The sequence below is a fragment of the Mesoplodon bidens genome (assembly GCF_964165515.1).
Source record: "Mesoplodon bidens genome assembly, chromosome: 2".
In the NCBI taxonomy this organism is placed as follows: Eukaryota; Metazoa; Chordata; class Mammalia; order Artiodactyla; family Ziphiidae; genus Mesoplodon; species Mesoplodon bidens.
The window spans coordinates 142,482,758-142,501,850 of NC_138177.1; the positions used below are offsets into that span (position 1 = coordinate 142,482,758).

At 39.0% G+C, this 19,093-nt stretch overlaps 1 protein-coding gene across 1 annotated transcript in view; it reads right to left on the reverse strand.

Annotated features, from left to right (window-relative positions):
• Positions 1 to 19,093, reverse strand: part of ZYG11B (zyg-11 family member B, cell cycle regulator) — a gene marked incomplete at its 5' end in the record, with an annotated part of 147,674 nt that overhangs the window by 17,851 nt on the left and 110,730 nt on the right. The window contains 5 exons of the mRNA XM_081223092.1: positions 2,815 to 2,868; positions 2,967 to 3,066; positions 4,637 to 4,701; positions 6,952 to 7,128; positions 9,337 to 9,477. Coding sequence (XP_081079218.1) covers positions 2,815 to 2,868; positions 2,967 to 3,066; positions 4,637 to 4,701; positions 6,952 to 7,128; positions 9,337 to 9,477 — 537 coding nt within the window. The remainder of the gene's footprint in view (positions 1 to 2,814; positions 2,869 to 2,966; positions 3,067 to 4,636; positions 4,702 to 6,951; positions 7,129 to 9,336; positions 9,478 to 19,093) is intronic.

The following is a 19,093-nucleotide window of genomic DNA, read 5'->3' on the forward strand; positions in this document are numbered from 1 at the left end:
GATTATGTCTGTTTTCAGGAGGAATGAGACCATCTCAAATATTTTACCCCATCAGGAGAGAACATATCAAGAGAATTCACAAAAATAAAGCTGTTAGAGCCAAAAGAAGAATATGAGTGCACACCACGCTGGTAGCAATCACCTAGACAGCCAATGGTGTGAGTGGCAGCAAGGGAGGGAGCAGAAAGTGAGGCTGACCTGGAAAGCAATGACAGCTGTGATCAGGCCCATGGTTAGATGCTTTACACATTTTATCTTAATAATACTCAAAATAACTGCAAAATATTACTCCCATGTCCAATGCCAGTTTTTCAGATAAAGAATCTGAGGCGCAGAGGAGATAAGTAAATTACCTAAGGGCTATGGCTAGTTAGTGGCTGAACCTAGTTTGTTTTAATCTAAAGCCTGAACTTTTTTAATTTTTGAATTTTATTTTATTTATTTTTTTATACAGCAGGTTCTTATTGTCACCCATTTTATACACGTCAGTGTATACATGTCAATCCCAATCACCCAATTCATCACACCCCCACCCCCACCCCCCGCCACTCTCCCCGCCTGCTGTCCCTACGTTTGTTCTCTACATCTGTGTCTCAATTTCTGACCTGCAAACCGGTTCATCTGTGCCATTTTTCTAGGTTCCACATATATGCGTTAATATACGATATTTGTTTTTCTCTTTCTGACTTACTTCACTCTGTATGACAGTCTCTAGATCCATCCACGTTAAAGCCGGAACTTTTGGTACCACTACCTAAAATGGTTTCTCCAAGAACTACAGGGCTACACTTCCCTCCGCGTTACTTTAAGTACTTGTTCTCCATATCAATATCTCTCTCTCTCTACCTCTATCTATTACTGTTAGCATTCCCAGTAACTTCAGTGTTCTTCCACCACATCATCTTGGCAAAACTCCTACCTTAGTTAAACCCTACTTCATGCCCCACCTCCAAAATCTGAATATGGAAAAAGACTGTGCTCGAGTCTCACTCTTAATATCTGCCTCAAAATTTCAAAAGGGCATTCAACTGTACTGGCAATCCTACTATATTTCTCAATGAATTCACTCCAAAGACTACTATTTCATAATTCTCACTCCCCAAACTTTAACTGCCATCTTCTTGTTCCTCTCATTTGATCAATTCATCTAAGTTTTCACTGGGAACCATAGCTATTCTTCCTAACAAAATCTAACAACCTGCTTGCCCTTGCATCAGTGTACTCTACCTTCCTTTCTGCTCCAATCTAAAGCCAGCATCTGGGGACTTTCCTGGTGGTCCGGTGGCTAAGACTCCACGCTCCCAGTGCAGAGGGCCTGGGTTCGATCCCTGGTTCAGGGAACTAGATCCTGCATGCACGTCACAACTAAGAAGTCCACGTGCCACACAAAGATCCAGCGTGCCGCAACTAAGACACTTTGTAGCCAAAATACATAAATAAATAAATAAATATTTTTAAAAAACCCAATGACAGGGGCTTCCCTGGTGGCGCAGTGGTTGAGAGTCCGCCTGCTGATGCAGGGGACACAGGTTCGTGCCCCGGTCCGGGAAGATCCCACATGCCGCAGAGCGGCTGGGCCCCTGAGCCATGGCCACTGAGTCTGCGCGTCCAGAACCTGTGCTCCGCAACGGAGAGGCCACAACAGTGAGAGGCCCGCGTACCAAAAAAAAAAACAAAACAAAACAAAAAAAAAACCCAATGACAAAAATTTCTCCTTTAAAAAAAAAGAATAAATTCAACAATATAAAAATTTTTTTTAATTATTGCATACCAAATCATGCCATAAATAAAGTAAAAACAGACTAACAGCCAACTGGGGAAAAATTACATGCATCTTATAAACATAAAGGAATCCTATAAATTAGAAAAAAGCCAGCAACCCTAAAGAAAAACTAAAGGCCATGAACAGACAATTCACAGAAATTATAAATGACTCTTCCAAAAAAAAAAAAATGGCTCAAGCCTCACCTCAGAATAAGAGAAGTGCAAAATAAAACAATGATGTACATTTTTTCATGATCAATGTTAGCATAATCATAATGTAGATACTGATTTATTAAAACCTGTAATATAAATTTATTGGGGGTTGGGAAAGGAGGTAATTTGTAGAGATATATGTAGGAGAGCCAAATTCTTATTTACCATACCAGCAGAATCACGATATAACATCTAAAACTGATAAATCTTTTTTCTTTTTTTTTAATTGGAATATAGTTGCTTTACAATTTTGTTAGTTTCTGCTGTATAACGAAGTGAATCAGCTATATGTATACATATATCCCCTCCCTCTTGGACCTCCCTCCCACGCCCGGCCCCGGCCATCCCACCCATCTAGGTCATCACAGAACACCAAGCTGACAGCTCCCTGTGCTATAAAGCAGGTTCCCACTAGCTATCTATTTTACACATGGTAGTGTATTTATGTCAATCCTAATCACCCAATTCTTCCTACTCTCCCCGTCCCCTCATGTCCACATTATCTGTTCTCTATGTCTGAGTCTCTATTCCTGCCCTGGAAATAGGTCCATCTGTACCATTTTTCTAGATTCCACATACATGCTTTAATATACGATATTTGTTTTTCTCTTTCTGACTTACTTCACTCTGTATGACAGACTGAAACCGCAATTATAAGCATTTTATTTAGAGATATGGAGAAGAAATAGCTATATGAGTACAGAATAGTTTCTTCTGGGTAGCAGGTCTTACAGATTGTTCATTTTATAAGCTTTTTAAAATGATTTAATTTTTTAAACTATGTTCACAAATTACTTTTATTGAAAAAAAAAGTTATAAAAGTGACAATTAACCTACCTTAACTGCCATGAAGAGCTCTTCTTTAAGTTGTGCAGTTTGATCAGGTGAGAGCTATAAACAAACAAAAAGCCGAAAGTGAAATGTTAGACCTCCATCAAAGCTCCACCAAGACTAGGGAGAGAGAAATTTTGCATTTAGCGATCACATACCTGCAGGGCTAGAATAGAGGTTATGCTCACTGCCATTGTTTGCATCTTGGGGTTTTCATGCTTACAGAGCCATCTCATAACAAATTTGGCAGCATCGAACCTAAAAAACAGTATTTTTCTCACAATAAAGTTTGTGAAACTGTACATGAGAAGTGAAGAAATCAGTTAGCCTCCCCAACAAATCTTGTTTAACAAAAATAGTCTTGGACTTATAAAGCCTCAGCTATGAAAGCAAAGAGCATTTGGCAAAAAGAAGAGAAAATCAGAAGAGGAAAAGGAGAGCATGCAAAAATGAATGTGAGTGGGAATTCCACAGCAGTCCAGTGGTTAGGACTATGCATTTTCACTGCCAAGGGCCCAGGTTCGATCCCTTGTCAGGAACTAAGATCCCACAAGCCACGGGGCATGGCGAAAAAAAAAGAACGTGAGCAAAATGCACAAGATTCAAAGACTGACAGACCTAAAAAAGACTTATTTTTGGCACTCAGTTCCAACTATGATGGGTCTGAAAAAGGAAATAAGTTCCCAAGAGGTAGTAATTTATAATCTGAATTGCAGACAGTGCTAAAATGCCACAGCAAACAAATCACTTAGCTAGACAAAATTCATGGCCCTTTATTCACGGCTTTTACTCAGCTCCAACAGATGATTGCTATACAGGAATGAAGACTAGTTGAAAAAGAGCTTCCAACTTGTCAAAAGAAAGTGAAAATACAGATTCGTTTCTTTTTTTAATGAGGAAGACCACCTTCCCTACTGTACTTTTAAAAGTCAACTCTCATGTTAAGTACACACTTTAATTAGATTTGACAATGGCTTAGCCTACAACCTTGCATGCATAAATCATGGGCTCTGTTCATATCAGACTGTGGCTAATTTTCCTGTTGGCAGCAACTATTATTAATGGCAACTATTATTAATGTTTTGGAACTCATGAATCTGAGAGATTACAATGGCCTCAAGAGGAACCCCTCTGGAGTCTACAATGATGTTTTGTGTTTGTTTCTTTTTAAAAAAAGCATTATCGGGCTTCCCTCGTGGCGCAGTGGTTGAGAGTCCGCCTGCCGATGCAGGGGATGCGGGTTCGTGCCCCGGTCTGGGAAGATCCCACATGCCGCGGAGCGGCTGGGCCCGTGAGCCATGGCCGCTGAGCCTGCGCGTCCGGAGCCTGTGCTCCGCAATGGGAGAGGCCACAACAGTGAGAGGCCCGCATACCGCAAAAAAAAAAAAAAAAAAAAAAAAAGCATTATCAATAAAATAATAACAAAAAGAATGGTTAATATTTAGAACAGCCTGCACTCTTATGCTAGGCACTGTGCTAAGTACCTCACAAACATCATATCTAATCCTCGTAAGAGTCACTATTTTACAAATGAGGAAACTTACGCACAAAGATAATGAAAGGGCGAGAACTTGATTCGATGCTTTACTCTCTGGAGCCCATGTTCTTACCACCCACTGCCCTAAACTGGAATCACACTTTGGGAGACAACACTTGCAAGTATAGTACTTCTGAACACCTCTGTGGAAAAATCTCAACAGAACATTCTCCCCCAACACTTTATCCCAGCCTTAATCAGACCCTTGCTAGGCTAATAACCAAAAGCCAACAATGCTCAGAGTCACACTGGTCAACACCCCAAAATCAGACAATCCAATTTTATACTTGCCTGTCAAATGGAACATCCACAAGAATCCTGGCATTGGTTAAGGAGAGAAGGCAATTCTTCTGTAACTTAACGGAATAAAGAAAAGTAATTCTGAGCAAATGTATACTCATTCTAAATAAAGGTTCTAATTAAACATTTGGAAGCTGCTACTAATAAGCTTTTCTTATTGAGAGCTTGTTGTGTACCTGGTCCTCTCCAAGTTCTTCATTTAATCTTACTATTAAACTCTGTAACATTCACCTTTGCCTAAAGAACAATCTTTCCCTTTTTTGGCAAAGAGGCAGTCTCCCTTCTCCCTGAACCCTAGAAGGATCTATGTGGAGAGTTGCCTGACTGTGTGTCAGTCCAAATCAATTACCGGAATTCTGGCCCATCTACTGAATGATAAATGTCCTTACCAGATCTCATAACTGATTCTGTGATACAGCTTCTACTTTCTACCTATGATTGGTAGGGATTGAACTATGCCTTTAAAGATAGGAAAGAAAGAGAAAAGGGCTTCTAGGAAAGCTTTAGGAATAGAAAAATATAACATCTCTTTGAAAGGCCATGAGTAGGCCAGAGACATGCACTGCCATGACAGCAGTGTATGAGGCAGGGATAGCAAACCTGAAATGCCAGCAGGAACTAGGCAGTAACATAAACAAGTGAAGAAAGCAGAGTACGAAACAATAGGGCAGTGGTAGGAATTATGGCAAACTGGAGAATTCATACCCTTCTATAGGGGCAGTTGTTACTCAGCTCCAACTGATGACTGCCATGCAGGAATTAAGACTGAATTGAGAAGGATCATCCAACTTTTCAAGAGAGTGGAAATACAGATTTTTTTTTAAACAAGGAAAGACCACCTTCCTTGTTGTATTTTTAATAAATCGATTCCCATTTTAAGTACATACTTCAATTAGATTTGACTAATTTACAAAGATGTGTAGCTAATACCACCCACCACCACCACAAGCAACATAAAAAATATTTCCATCACCCCAAAGAGTTCCACTGTGCCCCCTTCCACTCAATCCCAACCCTGCAAATTCCAGTCCCAGAAAATTATACTGTCATTACAGATTAGCCTTTACTAAGATTTTACATAAGTAAAATCATACAGTATCTACTCTTTTGCATCTGGCTTATCTTGCTCAGCATATAACGTTTCTGAGATTCATCCATGTTGTATATGTATCAGTACTTCATTCTTTTGTATCACCAAGTAGTATTTTCTTATATGAATATATCACAATTTTGTTTTATCTACTCACCTGCCGCTGGACATTAAATTTTCAGTTTGGGGGGGATTATGAATAAAGATATTATGAGCATTTGTGTATAAGTCGTTATATGGTTATATGATTTCATTTCTCTAGGAGTAAAATGACTATGTAGCGTGAAAGAGGACTTTCATGTCTAACTTTCAAAGAAATTACCAGACTGTCGAACTGGTGGTTTTATCATTTTACCTTCTTAACATCAATATATGAGAATTTCAGTTTCTCTACACTCTTGTCAACACTTGGTATTGTCAGTTTTTTTATTTCAATCAATGTAGAGGGTGTGTAGTGGTATCTAGGTGTGCAGTGGTATCCAAATGTGCTTTTAATTTGCATTTCCCTGATGGCTAAAGATACTGAGCATCTTTTCATGTGCTCATTTACCATCTGCCTATCTTCTTTGGTGAAGTATCTGTTTCAAATCTTTTCCCTTCTTAAAAAATTGGTTTGTTTGTCTTGTGTTACAAGCCAAACAGTTCTTCACATACTGGATAAAAGTCCTCTGTCATATACATAAAATGAACATTTTCCCCAGCCCTGGATTACCTTTTCATTTTTTAATGTCTGTGTGCGTTTGAGCAGAAGCTTCTAATTTTGATGAATTCCAATTTATTATTTTTCTTTTATGACATATGCTTTTTGTATCCTAAGAAAACTTTGCCTACTCTGACATCACGTTTTCTTCTAGAAGTTTTATGGTTTTAGCTTTTATATTATTTAGACCTTTAATTTAGCTTTTATATTTAGGTCTATGATTCAATTCAGTTTAATTTCACACATGATGTTAAGCCTATAGGATGTGCTAAAGTGTTAATAGTAGATGTTTCTGGGTAACTGGTTTCTGATCAATTTAAAAATTTTAAACCCTATTACTTATTTATATTTCTTATTTTTTCTATAACAAACATGAATTCCTTACCTATTTCTCTCTCTCCCTCCCTTCCTCCCTCCTTCTCTCTCTCTCAGGATGAAAAATCAGAACTAAATAAGAAATACTTTTCATATATTTGTCCTCAAGTAAGAAGCAGTCAAATATTCAAACCAAATTACCTGCTGGTAATAGGGGAAATTTTTCAGAGCCTTGAAAAGTAGACAGGTAACCTCTGACAACAGACGAACAGGCATCCCCCTGGCTAGGTCCTGGCGTGTTAAGTTGAGGGCACAAGCACTGGCTGTGAACTGCACTGGCAAATCCAATGGATGATTCCTCATTCCTATAGCCACAAGCTGAAGACGAACTTGTTTTTAGTGGCATGTGACAACATTAGCATTCTTTACACAGTCTTATTTTTGTGTTAGTTGTCAAAAATATTTGCTCATTGGGACAAAAAGTAACAGATTTTCCCCTTCCTCGCCATTTATTTTTTAAGACACCAGCAATACCTTTCAATCCAAATGTAGCCATTAACTAGCTGTGTGACTTTAGGTAACTCACTTCCTTTCTCTGGACCCCTGTTTTGTCATCTGTGACTTCACAGTCATTTACTGAGCCTCAATCCACCCAAGACATTATGATAAGCACTACAGGGGACACAACATCAATCACTTATACCCTACTCCTGAGCATAAAGCCTTATGAAAGAAATAAGGTATGTTAACAAATAACATTGTAAGGGAGGTCAAAACATGAAGCTGAAAAAAAGCACCAAAAAAGAGGTGTAAATAAAGTGCTACCTAAGGTGGTTATGCAGGGAACAATCATTTCTGGTATGGAAGTCAAAGGCTTCATTCAGAGAACGCATTTAGGCAGGGTTTCAGATGGGATCTGGATAGGAGATGGAGGTAGGGGTGGAATGGAGAGGAATTACTAGGGAAGGGAAATGTGATAAGAAAAAACATAAAGTGGACAAAAAGATGGGACGAATCCACCAAGAGAAGGGGAAGAAATCTGAATTTGAAATAATCTGAAAAGTGGTAAAACCTAATATTAGGGAGTTCCCTGGTGGGCCAGTGGTTAGGATTTGGTGCTTTCACTGCTGTGACCGGGTTCAATCCCTGGTCGGGGATCTGGGATCCCACAAGCCATGCAATGCAGCCACAAACAACAACAAAACCCTAACATTAGAAAGGCAACTAGAAGAGAGACTGCATAAGACCTAGAAACAAATGTAAAATGAAGGTGTTATACTAAGCTTAGACCATACCTGCTCTAACATTCAGGGACAATGTGGTCTGCTTTGTCTATCGAATAGGGATAATTATCCTTACCTACCTCAGAGACCAGTCTGCTGATACACGCATGAACCATGATTTTATGAACTGTTAAAGAGACCAGAGCCCCTTACTTTGACACCTATATGAACTCAGACCTGGGATACACTTTTCCTATGGAAAATGTCTTTTTTCTATATTGCTAAACTGCTCTTAGGATTTCACTGGATTGCCATCATCGACAATATAAACATGTATGAAGTAAAACAAACATGATTTTCAAAATCAAAAATCACACAGTCTTAGATATGAAAAGGACTTTTAGAACGTCTAATTCAACCTCCTCCTTACAGATGGGAAACAAAGATCCACAGTTTAAAGTTATGAATAAATCTAATCTCCCATGGTACAGAAATAGCCCTAGTTTTATGGAACTACAAAAAATTACAAATGATAAAAACAAGGTGACCGGGGCTTCCTTGGTGGCGCAGTGGTTGAGAGTCCGCCTGCCAATGCAGGGGACGCGGGTTCGTGCCCCGGTCTGGGGGGATCCCACATGCCGCAGAGCGGCTGGGCCCGTGAGCCGTGGCCGCTGGGCCTGCGCGTCTGGAGCCTGTGCTCTGCAAAGGGAGAGGCCACAACAGTGAGAGGCCCGCATACCGCAAAAAAAAAAAAAAAAAACAAGGTCACCTTAAGACTCTTCATTTTTATGTTACATTTAATTTTAAATAATTGTAGTTTTCCTTCCCAAACCACTTAAAACTTCCAATTACATTTAAAATAAATTCCTTCTTCCGTTATCCAAAGCAAAGTTGGCCCGGTCGATACTGGTAATTTTACTTTATTCACAAAATAACTTTAAATCGTAGACTTGGTTACCTTCAATTATTGTTATTTTGTTCTGTTCTTATTGTGGATACTGTTGTTGTTTTCTTTCAGAAAACCATATCTTAGATTTTAAAGATTAAACAAATAACACAATGTTTAGGCAAAGTGAATTCATGTTTAAAGATCAAGTCCTGCTTTAGACAAAATAGTGCAATGCTTCTAGAATCCCCTGCTCAGACCAAATTCAAAAATTTGAATGATTCAAATTGATTCAGATGCTCAAAAAAAGAGATGTTCTAGCAGTTTAAACCTAACACCATTCTCCTCTATCTGTGAGGGCACTTTGACTCACAATAGAATAAGGCATATAAGTTAACCATATTCATTGTGTTTGATGAACAACTTTAATTGAACCAAATAATAATAATAAAAACTACATTTCTGATGTGCAGTTACCTTTAAAATAGCAGGCATGGCTACTTGCATTGAAAATGTCTCTGTGAAGAGCCTGTAGAGGGCTTCCTTCATAAAACATGACCTATTCTTGTATCGGCTCAGTGCTTCTGAAATCTGACTCATATTGGCTCCTCCGGCAACCTGGAAAACAAGGATGTTACCAATAGGTTTCACCATTCACCTTCAAGCACAGGCTTTTAGAGCATGTCAAGTATTTGAAACAACAGATTTTCACTTAAATGTTTTAATAGCTTTACAATCTTGATCTCATTCAATCATAATTCTAGTAGGTAAAAGTTCTTCTCAACCTCATTTCTACATGGTGGGTCCAGAGAGGTGATGTACATTGTTAAATGTAACAAACCAGTTAAGTGGTGGGGCCAGATTCAAATACCATCTCCCTACAACTATATTACAGTTGAGACTGCAACTGCATACTAGCTAGCATGTAAATTCTTAAACAACCAATAAATAACCATGAGTGCACGTCTTCTAAGTACTCATACAGAATGAATTAGACAATAAAAGACAGGGAAAAGACCACGTAAAATAACTAAGATGAAAAAGGAGTTGACCAGTTATAGAATTAATTAATTAATATTAATATAATTCTTCCTTGCTACCACTGAAATAATAATTTCAGAAAGTCTATAGACTTTGGGTCTGGAGGATAATGGTATCCTCCTGATCCAAACCATCAAGTCAACAAAGAATGTAGACAAAACTAAATATTACACAGTTTTCAGCATTCCTGGGTGGTGAAGAAAAAGAAGAAAATAAAGGGGTAAAATTCAGGATCCTACAAAATGAAAAGAAAAACAACCTCTTCTCCACTCCACCATGACCAGTAGTCACATCACCCATTGAAGAAACATCACATCATTAAATTGACAGAAGAGTGCTTTTGAATTAGGAACCCTGTCAATTAAATGCCAATAAATAAAAAGATTCAAACCAATTCCATAAAAAGCTACTGTAAGAAATTTTTTAAAAAGCAAATCTACACATTTCAGCTGAGAAAAATTCTTCCCATAAACCAACAACAAATCAGAAGAAAACTGTAACACAGCACTTTAAACTGAATTAAATCTTCTTAATCAGCATGTTAGGATGTGAAAAAATATGTTCAACAGAAAGATGAAACAAGGGATGATTAAACTCAGGAAAAAGACAAAATCATATCAAACATAAAAATTAAGTTACAGGGCCTCCCTGGTGGCGCGGTGGTTGAGGGTCCGCCTGCCGATGCAGGGGATACGGGTTCGTGCCCCGGTCCGGGAGGATCCCATATGCCGCGGAGCGGCTGGGCCCGTGAGCCATGGCCGCTGAGCCTGCGCATCCGGAGCCTGTGCTCCGCAACGGGAGAGGCCACAACAGTGAGAGGCCCGCATACCGCAAAAAAAAAAAAAAAAAAAAATTAAGTTACAAAGTACCCAAGGAAGAGTACAGTTGAATAAATATTTAGTAAGGAGAAGAAATGCAAGAAATAAACAACAGAAAGAAATTTTAAGAAAGAAGTAAAAAGGAATCTAAGATTGAGTGCTTATATAGAAAAAAATAAAGAAGATCCAACACACATATACTTGAAGTTCCTGGGGAAGAAATGAACTAACATTTAAAACTACTACCAAGAAAAACTTTCCAGAAATAAAAAAAAGACCTAAATCAATACACTGAAATAATCCACCAGCTACCTGGGAAAACTGACCCAGACCAAGTCTGAGACATAGCACAACATAAGGATTAAATTTAAAGATAAAGAAAAAAATCTTCAGGGCCTTCACATAAAAAGATCAAACAAATTAGAGAATTAGATTGTCAGCAGACTTAACAAGCAACACACAAAACAATGTAACACTGGACAAGCATTTTCAAGAAATAAGGGGGAAAAAAGGTAAACAAAGGAGTTTATATCCATGCTTGCAACTTCTAGAGGAAGTCTGGACAGTAAATTGTGTTCAATTCCATAAATTTCAGCTCTTACCACAATAACAGTTGTCCATGCCCCAACCCACCCCCCAGCCACCAGCACATGCTCCTAGAGCTCCCTGCACTTAGCTTGTGAGAGCCCATGTGGGAAAAAGGACCCTGCCCTCCAAATATCAGGGATCTATGCTCTCTGATCACTGCTTGCTGCTTCTGAGAACAGGTACAAAGAGGTGAGCAGCCACTGTTGTTACACCCCCACCCCACCAACTGTTCAAAGCCCCCCTCCAACAGATAAAGTGACTACCAGGGGATTTAAAGGGCTGCCCCTTCATTGTTTTCTTTTTCCCCTTTTAGGAGACATTAATGACTATGACATTCAAAACAACTGCATATACAGAGAAAATTTCAAAGTGACTGCACATGCCCAGGAAAAGGCTCAAAAAAGACCTAAAAAGACCTTAAAGTTTATACTTCAGGCTGATCCTCAACACAGACCCAAAATACAAAAACAATAACAAAAGCATCAAACCCCAGGAAAGGAAGAAAACCTGATTTCCAGAGTTGCAATATTATTAGTTTCAAATGTCCAGTTATCAACAACAAAAACAAATCATAAAGCATATAAAAAGATAGGAAAACATAGTCCATTCAAAAGGAAAAAGAAGAAAAATCAAAAGACACTGTCCCTGGGGCTTCCCTGGTGGCGCAGTGGTTAAAAATCTGCCTGCCAATGCAGGAGACACGGGTTAGAGCCCTGGTCCGGGAAGATCCCACGTGCCGCGGAGCAAATAATAAGCCCATGCGCCACAACTACTGAGCCTGTGCTCTAGAGCCCGCAAGCCACAACTACTGAGCCCATGTGCCACAACTATTGAAGCCTGCACACCTACAGCCCGTGCTCTGCAACAAGAGAAGGCACCTCAATGAGAAGCCCATGCACTGCAATGAAGAGTAGCCCCCGCTCGTCACAACTAGAGAAAGCCCACACACAGCAACAAAGACCCAATGCAGCCAAAAAATTTTTTTAATTAATAGTTTTTAAAAATCTTACAATAAAAAAATGAACTCAAAATGGATCAAAGACTTAAATTTATGACCTATAACTATAAAACTCTTACAAGGAAACATGGGGCAAAATCTTCACAATATTATCCTTGGCAGTGATTTCTTGGATATGACACCAAAGGAACAAGCAACAAAAGAAATGCAGACAAACTGAACTTCATGAAAAAAGACAACCCAGAGAATGGGAGAAAATATTTGAAAATCATATATCATAAGGAATTAATATCCAGACTACACAGAGAACTCCTATAACTCAACAACAACAACAAAAAAAAACCCAAGCAACCTGATTTAAAAGTTGGCAAAGGACTTCATCAGACGTTCTTCAAAGACATACCAATGGTCAATAAGCTCCTTATAAAAGATGCCCAATATCACTGATCAGTATGGAAATGCAAATCAAAACTTCAAGGGATTTCTCTGGCGGCCCAGTGGTTAAGACTCCATGCTCCCAATGCAAGGAGCGTCGGTTCGATCCCTGGTCAGGGAATTAAAATGCCACATGCCGCACAGTACAGCCAAAAAAATAAATAAAATAAAAATTAAAAGGGTTATCCCTGTAAAAAGAAAAAAAAATTCAATGAGATACCACCTCACATCCATTAGTATGGCTACTACTAAAAAATTTTAAAACAGGGATTTCCCTGGTGGCGCACTGGTTAAGAATCCACCTGCCAATGCAGGGGACACGGGTTTGATCCCTGGTCTCAGAAGATCCCACGAGCCATGGAGCAACTAAGACCGTGCTCCAAAACTACTGAGCCTGCGCTCTAGAGCACGCAAGCCACAACTACTGAAGCCCGTGTGCCCTAGAGCCCGCATGCCACAACTACTGAGCCCACACACTACAACTACAGAAGCCCACACACTCTAGGGACCACGTGCCACAACTACTGAGCCCGCGTGCTGCAAATACTGAAGCCCACACGTCTAGAGCCCGTGCCCCGCAACAAGAGAAGCCACCGCAATGAGAAGCCTGTGCACAACAAAGAGTAGCCCCCCGCTTGCTGCAAATAGAGAGAAAGCCCATGTGCAGCAACAAAGACCCAACCCAGCCAAAAATAAATTTAAAAAAAATTTGTTTAAGTCTCTGCTGCTATTTACAATAGCCAGGACATGGAAGCAACCTAAGTGTCCATCGACAGATGAATGGATAAAGAAGATGTGGCACATATATACAATGCAATATTACTCAGCCATAAAAAGAAACAAAATTGAGTTATTTGTAGTGAGGTAGATGGACCAAAGTGTGTCATACTGAGTGAGGTAAGTCAGAAAGAGAAAAACAAACACCGTATGCTAACACATATATATGGAATCTAAAAAAAAAAAAAAAAGGTTCTGGAGAACCTAGGGGCAGGACAGGAAAAAAGACACAGATGTAGAGAATGGACTTGAGGACATGGGGAGGGGGAAGGGTACGCTGGGACGAAGTGAGAGAGTGGCATGGACATATATACACTACCAAATGTAAAACAGATAGCTAGTGGGAAGCAGCCGCATAGCACAGGGAGATCAGCTCCATGCTTTGTGTCCACCTAGAGGGGGTGGGATAGGGAGGGTGGGAGGGAGACGAAAGAGGGAGGGGATATGGGGATATATGTATACGTATAGCTGATTCACTTTGTTATACAGCAGAAACTAACACATCATTGTAAAGCAATTATACTCCATAAAGATGTTAAAAAAAATTTTAATGTCTCTGCTGACCTTTAAAAAATAAAAAATTTAAAATTCAAAAACAGAAAATAATATATGTTGGCAAGTATGTGAAGAAAATGGAACATTTGTGCACTGTTAGTGGGAATGTAAAATTGTACAGCTGCTGTAGAAAACAGTATGGCAGTTCCTCAAAAAATTAATAGAATTACCATAAGATCTAGCAATTCCACTTCAGGATATATACCAAAAGAATTAAAAGCAGGGTCTTGGGAGTTCCCTGGTGGCCTAGTGGTTAGGATTCTGGGCTTTCACTGCTGTGGCCCAGGTTCAATCCCTGGAACTGAGATCCCTCAAGCTGTGCAGCACAGCAAAAAAAAAAAAAAAAAAGGCAGGGTCTCAAAGAGATATTTGTATACCCATGCTTGTAACAACATTATTCACAATTACCAACACAGCCAAAACATGGAAGCAACCCAAGTGTACATCGATGATAAATAGACAAGCAAAATGTGGTATACACATAATGGATGTTATTCAACCTGAAAAAGGCAGTATGCCACAACATGGATGAACTCTGAGGACACTATGCAAAGTGAAATGAGCCAGTCACAAAAGGACAAGTACTGTATGATTCCACTTACATGAGGTAGTTAGAATAGTCAAAATCATAGAGACAAAAGTAGAATGGGGCTTCCCTGGTGGCACAGTGGTTGAGAGTCCGCCTGCCGATGCAGGGGACACGGGTTCGTGCCCTGGTCTGGGAAGATCCCACATGCCGCGGAGCGGCTGGGCCCGTGAGCCATGGCTGCTGAGCCTGTGCGTCCGGAGCCTGTGCTCCGCAGCGGGAGAGGCCACAGCAGTGAGAGGCCCACGTACCGCAAAAAAAAAAAAAAAAAAAAAAAAAAAAAAAAAAAAAGTAGAATGGAAGTTGTCAGGGTCCAGGGAGAAGGGGTAATGGGAGTTAGTGTTTAATGGGTATAGAATTTCAGCCTTACAAGATAAAAAGAGCTATGAAGATGAATGGTGGTGACTGTTGAACAAAATTATGAATGTATGCAAAACCACTGAACTATATACTTAAAAAAGATTAAAATGATAAATTTTATGTTATATGTATTTTACCATCCCCTCCCAAAAAATGGGAACATGAACTGACACAGGGTGATTTCCAAGACATACTGCTTAGTAAAAAAAGCAAAGTGCAGAGTACATATACTATGCTACCTATTGTGTAAGAAGAGGAAATTTAAAAACCTAAATATATGTGCTTAGTACTTTGACTATACTCTCAGTCAAGAGGGAAAAGAAAGAACTGCAAACATATCTTCAACTTTTTTTAGTAGGTTTGTGTTTCAAAGTAGTATAGGTGTGGGACTTCCCTGGTGGCACAGTGTTTAAGACTCTGCGCTACAATGCAGGGGGCCTGGGTTCAATCCCTGGCCAGGGAACTAGATCCCACATGCATGCAGCAACTAAGAGTTTGCATGCCACAACTAAGGAGCCGGAGATCCGCAACTAAGGAGCCCTCCTGCTGCAACTAAGACCCTGTGCAACCGAATAAATAAATAAATAATGTAAAAGAAAAAAACAAGTAGTATAGGTGTAGCAACTCTGAAACTATTTTATGTGTGTTATAGGATTAAGCAAATGTGCTGACGCTTTTGAGAGCCAAAGTTCTCACTGTGGGAAAGAGAGATACAAATACAGAATGTGGAAGGGCAAAGAACAGTGTGAGGATGGTCATTTGGAAGTATCACTTTTAAACTTACTTCATCTATTTCTTGGCTCTGTTTGCTGAAAGGGCTTAAAAACACATCTAGTACTCAGATATTGGTTTCCTCCTAAAAGGAACCAGGGCTTCTGGGAGAAATGTCTAATTCCAAGGCCAAAACAGAGAAGTATAAGAAGCCTAGAACATCTTAGTTTGCCAGAAAGTAAAGAAGTACTCAAAATAATAACAACAACAAAAATGGGGGCATGTAAAAACTGACACGGGAGCTCTCATTGGCCAACCTGTGACAAATTGAGCATCAAAATAATTAAGAAGAGTAATGAATTATAAATCATTGAAAACATCAGGAATCAATGAGTCCACACTGAGGATACGTTAGACTTGCTAAATGTAGAAAGGAGAGCTGGAGTTGGAAAATCACCACTTTGCAACCACTGCAGTAAAGATTGGTTCAGGTAAGAAACATCAATGGATGCTATATCTAGATCAGAACGTTTGATGAGGACCAGGATATTGGCATAGTCTTCTAATATCTTATATATTGCTTATTAGTTTCAAGAGGAATAGTATTACCTATGTAGTGTAGAAACAATACAACAGTATATAGATAATATTTTATCTGCACATGGATATTTTACCTAGTACCTGAACAATACTTTGACCAAGTGATGAAAAGTAACTTCACTAATGAGGGGCACTGTGTGCTTCATGTTGTAATACACTTGAGAAGGACACAACGACCCTTATGTGGTATTCCGAGCAGAGATGGAAGAACCTGAATATAATTATGAGGAAGCATCAGACTAACCCAAAATGAGGAGTATTCTTCAAAAAAGCCAACAAAACAATGCTGGTCTGTATTCTTCAAAAATATCAATGCAACAAAGCACAGGAAGGACTAAGGAACTCTTCTAGTTTAAATTATAAAGAAATATAACAACTGAATGCAAAAATAATCCTGGACTAAAAGGAAAAATATTTTATAAAGGGCATCACTGGGATAATATATATAGTAGATTATATAAAAGTATTGCATCAATGCTAAATTTCCTGAAATTTGATAGCTGCACTGTGGTCATCCCTGAGGCTATCCTTGCTCTCAGAAGAGTCCAAGAGACTATCCTTGCTCTACGATATACAAACTAAAGTATGTTAAGGGGCAGAGGGGCATGATGTATGCAACCTACCCTCAAGAAAAAAACTCTGTGTGTGTGTGTGTGTGCACATATGTGTACACGTGCATGCAGAGATAAAATATGAAAAAACAAATTTGGAAAAATGTTTAAAGTTAGTGATCTGCAAAGTTTAAAATTATTTCAAAATAATTTTTCAAGTACTATACATAGATCAACTGCCCAACAACCTACACATTATTAAGAATCTAAATGCTGGATATATTCTAAAATTTTTTAAAGTTTTGTTAACATCCAGATGTAAGAGCTGAAAGAGAAACAAAGGATAAGCCCTAGTAAGGCTAAGCAGAAGACCAGATAGCTGTTGCATCACCCTCTCTCTCCAGGGCTTCCTATAGATGCCATTACAAAACAATCCTCAAAAGGGATTCTTGCTACGCCCCACCAATGGATCAACAAGGATTTCTTAGCAAATGAAAATGTTACATGGCTTTTAATACTAATGGCGGGTGCCCTTTCCACCCATTTTAAAGCAATTAAGTACACGTTGCCCACTCTAACATTGGGTGCAGGAAATAACACATACTTGTTCTGTTAGGTTTTCACTAACACTTAATTTTATCCATTTTAATTTAAGCAAACTTTTTTTTTTTTTTTTTTTTTTTTGCGGTACGCGGGCCTCTCACTGTTGTGGCCTCTCCCGTTGCGGAGCACAGGCTCCGGACGCGCAGGCTCAGCGGCCATGGCTCACAGGCCCAGCCGCTCCGCGGCACGTGGGATCCTCCCGGACCAGCGCACGAACCCGTGTCCCCTGCATCGGCAGGCGGACTCTCAACCACTGCGCCACCAGGGAAGCCCCAAGCAAACTTTTGATTAACCTAAACAACAAAAATACTTAGTATATTTTGCATCTGATTCGAGCAATACCTATTTCTCTTAAATATAAGATTTTCTGAAACACACCTTTTAAACTTACCATACCTTACACTCCACGTAAGTCTAGATTAAGATCTTTAGAGTTTCTTAGTACTAGGAAGATTATGGTCTCTCCTCTCCATCCCCACAATATCCAACACTGTATATAAGGCATAATTTAAAATTTTCAAAATAAACTAAACTTACATGTATACCAGATAAAGTTTACTGAAAGAAAACTCTCATTTTCTTTTGGTGTACCCACTTTGACAGTATCTTAACAATATGCATAATCTGTCTATAGCACTTGTCCAATATTACTGTATATATCAGGAGTTGATGTGTTAAAATCTATTTTTTTTAATCACTGTGGTCTTTTGATCATTGTGACACTAAATGTCATTAATCTGAAACTGGCCTAGGTGTTCATTCACGGTAAACAATTCTCTACTATACACATTTAATTTGAAAGTTCAAATTATCTATCTGTAGCCTAATGATGTAACTGATGGCTTCCACCTTCATTAACAAGCCAGAAAATTAAAAGGACTTTAAAATACAACAATTGCTATTTTCAAATCAAAAGAATAAAATTGTGAAAACAACTCATGACTGTAAATCACTTTTCTCTCTCACCCTAGGAAAAATTACATAAGGTATAATTATTTTTTTAAAAGGGTTCTTTTAAAATGGTGGTTCTGAACTTTGACTGCACACTAGAATTATGTGCAAGCTTTCAAAACCTTGATGCCCAGAACAAGTCCCAGACCAATTAAATCAGAATCTCTAGGGAATGGGACACAAGCATCAGTGTATTTTAAAGCTTCCAAAGTGTTTACAATGTACAACTGAGGTAGAAAGCCACTGTTTTAAAAGAGAAATATTCTAGGACATATATGCTGCTTTAAAAACAGCACCATGAGAGGCTATAAACATATTTCAGCAGTGTTCAATACTTTTTTCTTAAGACTCTTTTAAAAATCTCTTTTTGTCATACCTTCACCAAAAATGGTGTTAGGCATATTGATCACCTGCCTTATTCGTTATATTTAGCTGTTACTAGAGGTGAAAACACTAGTTTTAGAGTCACAAAGACCAGGATACAAGTCCCAGCTCTATCATTTAATACTTCTATGACTGTGGATAAGTAGCTTAACTTCCCTGAGCTTCCATTTCCTCATCTGTAAAAAACAATGTGCATGACATCTGGCACATAAGAGGTAATGTATAAATGACTCTGCTTATCATTATCAAACCAGGGTAGAAGACGTGGAGGCTAGGACTGTATCTTGTTTAAGGTTATATGTTCACAACCTACCAC